At 51.7% G+C, this 11,118-nt stretch overlaps 2 protein-coding genes across 2 annotated transcripts; one reads left to right on the top strand and one right to left on the bottom strand.

Moving 5' to 3' along the window:
* Positions 1-1,385: 1,385 nt before the first annotated feature.
* On the top strand, positions 1,386-2,288 carry LOC309888285 (olfactory receptor 14C36-like; the record flags this gene model as incomplete). The annotated part of the gene is made up of 1 exon (XM_082780524.1): positions 1,386-2,288. Exon 1 carries the CDS (start codon positions 1,521-1,523, stop codon positions 2,286-2,288), a length of 768 nt encoding a protein of 255 aa, XP_082636650.1. The 5' UTR covers positions 1,386-1,520.
* A 4,608-nt stretch (positions 2,289-6,896) lies between these two features.
* LOC309888284 (olfactory receptor 14C36-like) lies at positions 6,897-7,856 on the bottom strand (the record flags this gene model as incomplete). Its single annotated transcript, XM_082780523.1, has 1 exon — positions 6,897-7,856. The coding sequence occupies one exon, from the start codon at positions 7,854-7,856 to the stop codon at positions 6,897-6,899; it is 960 nt and encodes a 319-aa protein (XP_082636649.1).
* Between the last annotated feature and the right edge of the window lie 3,262 nt (positions 7,857-11,118).

Raw genomic sequence — 11,118 nt, 5'->3', positions numbered from 1 at the left:
TACAGGAGACTGAGACTCCAAGAGTATTGCAGGGAGAGATCAATATGGCAGCAATTAATGTGATCAAATCCCTTCAGGCACCTCAGCCTAAAGACTGAAACATCAATGTTTGTTGTCTCCTCAGGGCTTGTCAGGTCTTCAGGAGCTGCAACCCCTTTGATGTCCTGTACTTAGGAAGCACACAGCTTGTGGGATGGGGTCTGTGAGCATGGACAGGGAGGGGATGTGGGGACAGAGAACCAGCTCCCAGCAGGGACGTAGAAACAAGTAGGGACATGGGCAGGCAGTGAGAGGGAGCTGCTGCCAGAAATGCTGTGCGAGGGAGGGCTCAGGCACCTCCCTGCCATCCCCTGCAGGGCAGGCACCTTCCCTGGGACACCCCCTGCTCTACTCTCCCACCAGCACAGCCTCTGTCTTCAAGCCCCCGGTGTCCCCAGCAGGAGCTGCGTCCTCTGCAGGCAGAGCTGCAGCACAGGAGGGTCTGCTGAGTGTCCCTCTGTCCCTCCCTGGCCTTGCCTCCCCTGGCAGCAGCACGCTGGCATTCCTCCTGGCTTCTCCAGCTGGCCGTGCTGCTGCTGGTCTTGTTCCCAGGCTGGCTGGGGATGGGGGTTTCACATACCCATGGAGTGAGCCCTCGGTGTGCTTGGGGGAAGGGGAATACGGGGACAAGGTGATGCGTCTAGAGATGGGCACTTTGAGCCTGGATTCCTCTGCTCTCAGCAGTGTCTTTGTTCTTTTCAATCAAACATGTGAGTAGAACTTTCCAACAGCTTTCATGGGGCAGCTGAGACCGTACTTGATGGACAGACTGGCTATCCTCCCCAAAAAACACTATGCACTAAAGTGACAGTCCCTTTTTCTCTGATAATGATCTACAAGGATTCCCTTGAGTCCAGTAGAAATAGCCAGGATCTGTGGCTTAGAAACACTCCTCAGGAGTGGTGGGACAGCTGAAAGAAAAAACTCAAAATACAAAAATTTAAAATAAAATTTAAAAAAAAGTGTCCACAGCTCTGCTCTGCAGTTTGGTGAACTGGGAGCAACACTGTGAAAAACTCTCTGAGATCAGGAGGGAAGAGAAACTGACATTTCCCCATGTTCCTCTTCATCTCTTTCGGTAGGACAGGACTGACTCCTGCATTGTCCACAGTAGAGCCCCCTGTTCCAACAGACACCGTCAGGCAGAATGAATCAGGATGCATGAAAGGGATCTGCCAAATGTCTGCCAGAAAGTACAAAATATAGGCAATGATTTTAAATGAGAAACTGAATTTGTTTCCCTCTGATACATTTCTTGTACTTTATTACTCTCATCCTCTACTTTATTCAGGACCATATCCCGAAAAAAGCAGATGCCCAACAGAAGCACCATCACTGAGTTCCTCCTGCTGGCATTTGCAGAGACGCGTGAGCTGCAGCTCCTGCACTTCGCGCTCTTCCTGGGCATCTACCTGGCTGCCCTCCTGGGCAACGGCCTCATCCTCAGTGCCGTAGCCTGCCACCACCGCCTCCACACCCCCATGTACTTCTTCCTCCTCAACCTCGCCCTCCTCGACCTGGGCTGCATCTCCACCACTCTGCCCAAAGCCATGGCCAATACCCTCTGGGACACCAGGGCCATCTCCTATCAAGGATGTGCTACACAGGTCTTTTTCTTTCTCTTCTTTATAGCAGCAGAATATTCTATTCTCACTGTCATGGCCTATGACCGCTACGTTGCCATCTGCAAGCCCCTGCACTACGGGAGCCTCGTGGGCAGCAGAGCTTGTGCCCAGATGGCAGCATCTGCCTGGGGCAGTGGCTTTCTCAATGCTGTCCTGCACACGGCCAACACATTTTCCCTGCCCGTCTGCCAAGACAATGTTGTGGACCAATTCTTCTGTGAAGTCCCCCACATCCTCAAGCTTCCCTGCTCAGATTCCTATCTCAGAGAAGTTGGGGCAGTTCTGTTTAGCATTTTTTTATCATTTGGTTGTTTTGTTTTCATTGTTTTCTCTTATGTGCAGATCTTCAGGGCAGTGCTGAGGATGCCCTCTGAGCAGGGACGACACAAAGCCTTTTCCACGTGCCTCCCTCACCTGGCTGTGGTCTCCCTGTTTGTCAGCACTGGCATATTTTCCTACCTGAAGCCCCCCTCCATTTCCTCGCCATCCCTGGACCTGGTGGTGGCATTTCTGTACTCGGTGGTGCCTCCAGCCCTGAACCCCCTCATCTACAGCATGAGAAACCAGGATCTCAAGGATGCAGTGAGGAAACTGTTTCCATACATGCTTCTTAAGCATCCATGATGTGTTCAGAAGATGTATTCTTAATACTGTGCAAATATTTTGATTCATACTATATCGTATCATTTTTATTGTTACTACTGTTATCATGACATTATCATTCATAATAATACTAAAATAAATAAAAGGGTATTTGGAAAAATGACACAACATTTTTTAAATTATTTTTCTCTGTAAAAATTTGAACAATATTTCATTTTGTTTTTAAAAATCTCATTCTTAGCATTCTGAATGTTACATCTTGTGTTAGGTTTGACCACATGGTCTAATGCATATACAGAAGCAGGCTTCCTTGGTAGTTAAAGACAAGAAAGAACTCAGTGGAAATTCATTGGTCTCAGTATCCTTCTCTTCCCATCTCCTCTGGAGCTGGGGGAGCAGCTCCAGCATCCGGGAGTGGCTCAGGGCCAAGAGCCCAGCTGGCACAGGTAGGAGCAGTGTATTTGGATTAGACCTTGTGGATCTAGGTGACAGTCCTGTTGTCTCTATATCAGAGCTCTGGCACAAAGCCTTTTCCACGTGCCTCCCTCACCTGGCCATGGTATCCACCTCCCTCAGGCCTGTCATGGTTTCCTACCTGAAGCCCCCCTCCAACTCCTCCCCATCCCTGGACCTGGTGCTGGCATTTCTGTACTCAGTGGTACCTCCAGCACTGAACCCTCTCATCTACAGCATGAGAAACAAGAACTTAAAGTATGGAGTGAGGAGACTGCTCCTATACATGCTTCTTAAACATCAATAATGAGTTTATAATATATAGTCATAATTATGTGAAATTACTGTGATTCACATCAGTTCACTTTTATCATTATTTTAGTAATGTTATTCTTAGCATCCTGCCTGTTAATTAATTTATTTACTCTGACCAAATCATCTAATCTACCCATAGGACTAGTTTTCCAGTGTAAATAAAGACAATAAAGAAGCCATCAGAAATTCACTGATCTCAGTATCCGTCTCTTCCCATCTTCTCTGGAGCTGGTGGAGCAGCTCCAGCATGCAGGAGGGGCTCATGGCCAAGAGCCCAGCTGACACATGCAGGAGCAGCCCTGGTGGCCCTTTGGGGCTGCCCCTCACTGCCCGCTGGGCTCTGCCTCTCTGCTGCCTTCGGATCGGGGCTGCTGCTTCCCTGGAGCCATGGCCATGGTCAGCAGCAGGATGTGGTCTTGTAAGGAATGGAACCTGAGCATGAAATAAATGGTATTGAATAAAGGGTGGATAGATATCCTGGTTTCAGTTAGGACAGAGGTAATTTTCTTTCTTGTAGCTGGTAGGGTGCTATGTTTTGGCTTAGGATGAGAAGAGTGCTGATAAGACGCTGATGTTTAATTGTTGCAGAGCAGTGCTTACACCAAGCCAAGGATGTTTCAGCTTCTCACTCTGTCTTGCCAACGGGCAGGTTGGGGGTGCAGCAGGAGCTGGGAGGGGCAGACCCAGGACAGGTGACCTATACTAGCCAAAGGGGTATTCCATACCTTCTGACGTCATGCTAAACAATCTATAGGGGTGGGTAGCCATGGGGAGGAGGGCTGGACTGCTCGGGGTTAGGCTGGGCATCGGTCAGCGGGTGGTGAGCAATTGCATTGTGCATCACTTGTTTGTACACACTATTAGTAGTAGTTATATTATCATCATTATTGTTATTATTGTTATTGTTATAATTATTTTCCTGTCTTAATAAACTGTCTTTATCTCAATTCACAGGCTTTACTTTCCCGTTTCTCTCCCCCATCCCAGAGAGGGAGGGGGGAGGATGAGTGAATGACTGTGTGGGGTTTAGCTGCGGTTAGATTAAACCACAACACCTGGACATGAGAATTTTGATCTTTGGGGGTGGTAAGAGGAGCATGGGCAGCAGAAAATAATGATTTCCTAGAGGGAAGAGGCATCATGTAATGCAGATCGTGCGGTAACACTGACTTGTACAGTCATATATGGCCCTAACACTATTTTAACCAGTAGTTTTAATCCCTAAAGCTAAATGCTCCTCCAACACTCTGACAGGAATCCACTTCTGTAATGCTTGAACACAAAGTATCCTTTGAAGCAAAGCTCAGCCTATAGCCCCTTTCCTTTACCTTTACTCTCTTGCTCACCCTAATCCCTTCCCTTAACATTAGTATTAAAATGCTCTATTTAAACCTCGGCTTCTAGGCAGATGTAAAAATGAACTAAACCACAGAGCCTGCTCATACCCTAAACACAGAAGAACACCAAACCTTCCCATTAAACCTTTGTTTACTCTCTAACCCAGAAAGCTGAGCCCCAGTCCAGTGGGAACTAGAAAGTACTCAGCTCTGCCTCAGGATCTCCTGCCTTAGAAGGAGGAATGTGACTCTGAGGTCACTTCTGTCTCTGCACTTGATAGGGCAGCAGCAGGAATGTGTCACGCAAAGGGACTGGGAGGTCACTTGTGTCTGGAGGTGGCAGGTCAGCCTTGACTTCTCCCTGGGAGCTGCACTTTTGGGCTGACATCTAGCAGTGGCCCTGCTAGGCCAGCAGAAGGCACCTGCTTGGCATGCTGACTGGGGGATCCACTCTGCCTATTGGCTGTAGCTGTACCCATGAGCTTGGCCTCTTTGGGGAGATTGTCCCCTTCCAGACACAGAAACCTACATCTGCCATCACCTATCTGGTTACACAAGCATGACAACACCTAAAGGTCATATGTCCCATGACTCTGTCATCCCATGGGGCAGGGAAAGGGAGATGACAGTGAAGGAAGGTATTTGGGTGTGGAAGGTGGGGCCCAGCAGAGACAAGGAGTCAAGGCAGTGGGGTGGGGGAGGCCAGCAGAAGCAGCCCAAGGGGTGGTGCTGCTTGTGAGGACACGTTTGTGGCAGCAGCCTGAGTGGGCAGCAGCTGTGCGCAGGCGAGGGGAGGCCAGGAAGCGCATGGCAAGAGCGCTCCTGCCAGCAGAGCCAAGGCCGGGGCCGAGCCCAAGGGCAGAGGCAGGCCCAGGGCAGGGGGCTGCAAGGGCCATGCTGAGCTCCCTGCCCCTGCAGCAGCCGCCCTGGCCCTCAGCAGATGTGCTGGCCGGCACGCACAGGGAGGTGCTGGCATGCATCAGAGAGCAGCAAGGAGGGCGCAGGAGAGGGCTGGGGCCAGGCGGGTGGCAGGGGCTGGCTGGGGGTCCCCTCTGCTGCAGCCACTGTATGCAGCATGGCAGGAGGAGGGCAGGCAGGGCTCATAGGCCCAGGGCACAGCCTAGCCCTGGGCTGTTTCTGACATCCCTGCAGCTCTCTGCAGGCTGTGGTGAGGTGACCCACAGCCTTCCTTCCTGTGCTTCCAGGGCACATGGCTGCCTCCTGCCCAGCTCCCTGCCCACCATGAACGTTCAACACGGCTGTTTCCGAAGCTGGGCCTTGCCCAGGGTCAGTCCAGTGCAGGGGCAGAAAATGGCCCTTGTCCTGGTGGCTTCTCATAGCCTTCCTCTCAATACATGCTCTTCTCATCCTTGATCTCTTTTACTGAATATAGAGGCCTAGGGGAGCTTTTTGGTACAGACTAAGACAGAAAAAGCGTTGAGTCCTTCAACGCCGTCTCTGCCTGCTGCTATGAAGTGCCTATGAGACATGGACTTGCTCTCAGGTATTTTCCTCTGACAATCTCAGCAGTGCCCGGTAACAGGACAAGACATGGGAATACATGACATTCCCCACAGGAAAACACTTTTACTCTGAGCAATACCAAGCACTGGATCATGTTTCTCCAAAAGTGGGCGAATCCCAGTCACTGGAGATACCAAATTCCAACTGGAAATGGGCCTGGGCTGCCTGGTGGAGGTGTCCATGCCTGGCTAGTGGGGGTGGCTAGATGGGCTGTGGAGGTCCCCTCCAGTCTCAGTGAATCTGTCACTTTGTGATGCCTGGCAGGGATTACAAATGCCAGTAATACCTCTGCCCACAGCAGTGTTCCCTCCCCCTACCTCCACTCTCTTGCTACTTCTTTCCTTCAGGATTAGAGTCAGAAGGGAGCTCTGGAGGCTTCCAGTGCTAAGATCTGCTCTGAGCAGGGAGAACTTTCACATCAGATCAGGCTGCTTCCTCAGTGCTTCCTCCACCTCACTTTTGAAAGCCATACTCAGAGGGGCACTGGCTGGAAGGCCAGTTCTGATTCAGTGGTGCTACAAGACAGCAGTGTGGAAGAGAAGGGAGACCAGCACCAAAACGCCCATATCCTGCTGCTGTCAGTGTTCGTGGGTCAAAGAAAGTGGCGACCCTGACTCAAAGGCTGCAGGCAAGGAGTGCCTGCCAGGGCAGAAAAGGGCAGCCCCAAAGGAGGACACCAGGGCTTTCCACCACGTTGCAGCAAGGATCTTCATCCCACAACCACTGCTGTACCTGAGAAGAGTGTATGAGAAATGAGATCCAGAGAAACTGCCTACCTGCTGGTTCCTTTATTTAGTTAGTCACAAAGAGCTTAGCAGCACCTCTACATGAGGTCTTTGGGTTAGAAGAAAAGGTAGAAGGAGACAGAAGAACAAAAATAACTTAAATTTATAAAATAAAATGATAAAAATAATATTTAGCATATTGGAATAATATTGAAAAGGATGAACTAATTTTGAAATATAGGAACAAAGACGTTTCTGCCTTGTCCAGCTATACTTCAGGGAATCACATGCAGAAGATGGCTTCTTTGTCGAAATACTGAATATAGCAACAACATCCTCAGTGCCTCCTTGAGCTCTTTATTCCTCATGCTGTAGATGAGGGGGTTCACTACGGGAGGCAACGCTGAATACAAAACGGCCACCACCAGATCCAGGAATGGAAAGGAGATGGAGGGGGGCTTCAGGTAGGCAAACACAGCAGTACTGAGATACAGGGAGACCACGGCCAGGTGAGGGAGGCACGTGGAAAAGGCTTTGTGCTTGCCCTGCTCAGAGGGCATCCTCAGCACTGCCCTGAAGATCTGCATGTAGGAAAAAACAATAAAAACAAAACAACCAACACCTAAACAGGCACTAACCAGAAGAAACTTGACTTCTGTGAGGTAGGTACCTGAGCAGGAGAGCTTGAGGATGTGGAGGATTTCACAGAAGAACTGGTCCACAGCATTGCCTTGGCAGAGGGGCAGGGAAAATGTAGTGGCCGTGTGCAGGACAGCATTGAGAAAGCCACTGCCCCAGGCAGCTGCTGCCATCTGGGCACAAGCTCTGCTGCCCACGAGGCTCCCGTAGTGCAGGGGCTTGCAGATGGCAACGTAGCGGTCGTAGGCCATGACGGTGAGAAGAAAAAACTCTGCACCAATAAGGAAGACTAAAAAGAAGACCTGTGCAGCACAGCCTTGATAGGAGATGGCCCTGGTGTCCCAGAGGGCATTGGCCATGGCTTTGGGCAGAGTGGTGGAGATGGATCCCACATCGAGGAGGGCGAGGTTGAGGAGGAAGAAGTACATGGGGGTGTGGAGGCGGTGGTGGCAGGCTATGGCGCTGAGGATGAGGCCATTGCCCAGGAGGGCAGCCAGGTAGATGCCCAGGAAGAGCGCGAAGTGCAGGAGCTGCAGCTCGCGCGTGTCTGCGAATGCCAGCAGGAGGAACTCACTCACGGAGCTGATGTTGGGCATTTGCTGTCCATACACATGCTTTCCTGGTAAAGAGCAAAATGCAGAAGAATGTTAAAACAGAGTTCTCTGAGGAAAACCTATTGTGTCTCTTAAAGCACCCTGTAACCTGAGCCTCTCTCTTTGCACAAAAATCTTTTGGCATCTCTCCTGCTTGAGCTGTGTCTGGTGCTGGCTGAGAGTGGCACTGGGAGCAGGGGCTGCTGTAGGCTGCAGAGGAGTCCTCTCTGCTTTACAGCAGGAAGGAAACAGGAACATGGGGGAAGCTCAAGTTCAGTTCACTGGTCAGATCAATGAGCTTTTCAGTGTTATTTCAAACAACTCATCTGAATGCAGAGTTACACAGGCCACTGCCCACAAGTTGTGTTCTAATCTGCCCTGTATTTCCTGTCTTTGAGCCACAGAACCACCCAGCTCTGGAGTTTCCTTGAGAAGAAACTGGAGACAACTGAGAGCAGAGAATCCCCAGTCCAAGTGCAGCTGGACAGAAACCTCACCTGAGGTGAAGTTCTCACACAGACAGAGCTTGGAAGCATCCCTGTCTGAGCTCTACCTTCTCTTCTACCCCTTCCTGCCCCAAAGCCCATGGGCTGCAGGGGAAGAGGAGGCCAGGGAGGGGCTGCTCCAGGGGAAGGCGTCTGCACTGCAGGGCATGGCCATGAGGTGCCCGAATCCCCCCTGCCACGGCATTTCTGGCAACAGCTCCTTCTGGCCGCCTGCCCCTCTGTGCTGCCTGCAGCTGTCCCTGCAGGGAGCTGCTGCTCTGCGCCCACCTCTTCTTTCCCCCTGCCCGTGCTCACAGACCCCATCCCACGTGGCTGTGCTCAGCACTGCCCTGCAGCACCCTGCCACCAACAGGGTCCTGCCAAGGGGCACCTCCATGGCTGCAGGAGCTATGGGGCAGCTGACAGAGAGCCCGGCATGGCCAGCCAGGGCAGGGTGTTCTGGGCTGACCAGGGGCACCTGCCTTAGGGCACTCCAAGGGGCTTCTGACAGACTTCCTCCCCTCGCAGGGCAACCCAGCAGGACTCTCAAAGGCTACTGCATTGCCCACTGCCCTCCCAGAAACAAAACCCATCAGGCGACCCTTCCAGGACCTGCAGCAGCATGGCCCTTCAGCCAGACCCTTACCTTGTCAAGGGCTGTGCACATTTCTCCTGCAGGCAGCTCTCAGCATCCTCCCACTGCCAACTGCCTCCAAGCCCTCTCTCCTTCTCTCCTCTCTGTGTGCCAGCTGCGGTCAGAGCCCCCAGCCCTGCTGCGCTGTGCAGAGGAGCTGCTCCTGGGCACAGCTGTCTCTCTGCACCAGGGCCCTCCTGCCATGAGGTCTCTCTGTCCCACAAGACCAGCCCAGCTCAGCAGCACAGCACCAGCCCAAGGCACTGCAATCACCCCTCTGGGGGCTTTGCTGATGAGCCCACGAACCTCAGGCACTCAGACACAATTGAAGACAGCTCTCCAGAAGTCCAAGTCAGAGGCAAGTTTCCTGCAGTGTCCCCCTGAGGGCCAGCACTGACACAGCCTCCCTTGGAGCTCGTTAGAGCAGAACCCTGGAGGCAGTGAGGACAAGGAGACAAAGGCAGCGTGAAGGTGACACTGATGTGTAGGAAAACTGGATGTGTGTCACCAAGTACGAGTCCTGGGGTGTTGCGATAGATGGTTACAGGCTCTTCAGGAGGGACAGGCAGGGTAGGCGAGGTGGTGGGGTGGCAATGTATGTGAAGCAGGGGCTGGACTGTGTGGAACTTCAGGTCGGCAATGGCAAAGTTGAGAGCCTCTGGGTAAGGATCAAGGGACGAACGAATAAAGGGGATGTCGTTGTTGGAGTCTATTACAGACCGCCTGGCCAGGACGATAGCGCTGATAAATTATTCTTTACAGAACTAAGAGAGGCCTCGAGATTAACTCCCCTTGTCCTTATGGGGGACTTCAACTTGCCGGACGTTAACTGGGAGTGCCACACGGCTGACACGAGCAAGTCCAGGAGGTTCATGAAGCACCTAGATGATAACTTCTTGGTGCAGGTGCTAACGGAGCCAACTAGGAAAGGTGCCCTCCTAGACCTGTTGCTAGAAAACAGAGAGGGTCTGGTGGGAGATGTGGTGATTGGTGGCCGCCTCGGTCATAGCGACCATGAAGTGGTTGAGTTCAAAATTTATGGTGACAGAAGGAAAAGTGCCACCAAAACCTCATCCCTAGATATGGGGAAAGCGGACTTCAGGCTGCTCAGGGAACTAGTCAGTTAGGTCCCCTGGGAAACTGCTCTTGAAGGCCTCGATGTCCACCAGTGTTGGTCATTCTTTAAGCGATGCCTCCTAGAAGCACAAGATCAGGCAATTCCTAAATATCGCAAGTCAGGCAGGCGGGGCAGGAGGCCGGCGTGGCTGACCAGGAACATTCTAATGGACATTAGGCGGAAACAGAGAGTGTTTCGCTACTGGAAGGAGGGCCAGGTGTCATGGAAAGAATACAGGGATGCTGTTCGTGTTTGTAGGGAGAAAGTTCGTGTGGCCAAAGCACAGCTAGAGTTGAAGCTGGCTGTGTCTGTGAGAGAAAATAAAAAGGGTTTTTTTTAGATACGTGAATGGAAAAAGGAGAACTAAAGAATACATAGGGCCGCTCCTTGATAGGGAAGGTCTCCTCACAGACGAGGACATAGGCAAAGCAGAGACACTTAACGCCTTCTTTGCCTCTGTCTTCAATGCCGATGATGGGCTTCAGGACCCAGGGTGCCCTGAGCTGGAGGACCGGGACGGAGGGGATGACAAACTCCCAACTGACCCTGAACGTGTGCGGGATTTGCTACTCCACCTGGATCCCTACAAGTCCATGGGTCCGGATGGGATTCATCCCCGGGTGCTGAAAGAGCTGGCGGACATCATCGCGGAACCTCTCTCAATTATTTTTCAAGGATCCTGGGAATTTGGAGAGGTCCCGGTAGACTGGAAGCTGGCAAATGTTGTGCCGATTTTCAAGAAGGGTCAGAAAGAAGACCCTAGCAATTACAGGCCTGTCAGTCTCACGTCAGTGCCTGGTAAAATCATGGAGAAGATGGTTCTTGAACTTATTGAGGCGCACCTGGGGGACAAAGCAGTCATTGGTCCCAGCCAGCATGGGTTTGTGAAGGGTAGGTCCTGCCTAACTAACCTGATTTCCTTTCATGATAAGATCACCCGTATGGTGGACCAAGGGAAACCAGCTGATGTGATTTTTTTGGACTTCAGCAAGGCTTTTGACACGGTTTCCCATAGGATCCTACTGGACA

The sequence above is a fragment of the Aythya marila genome (genome assembly GCF_965140915.1).
Source record: "Aythya marila genome assembly, chromosome: 28".
NCBI lineage: Eukaryota > Metazoa > Chordata > Aves > Anseriformes > Anatidae > Aythya > Aythya marila.
The sequence above is the reverse complement of the archived record's forward strand: the minus strand, read 5'-3'. Positions and strand labels throughout refer to the sequence as shown.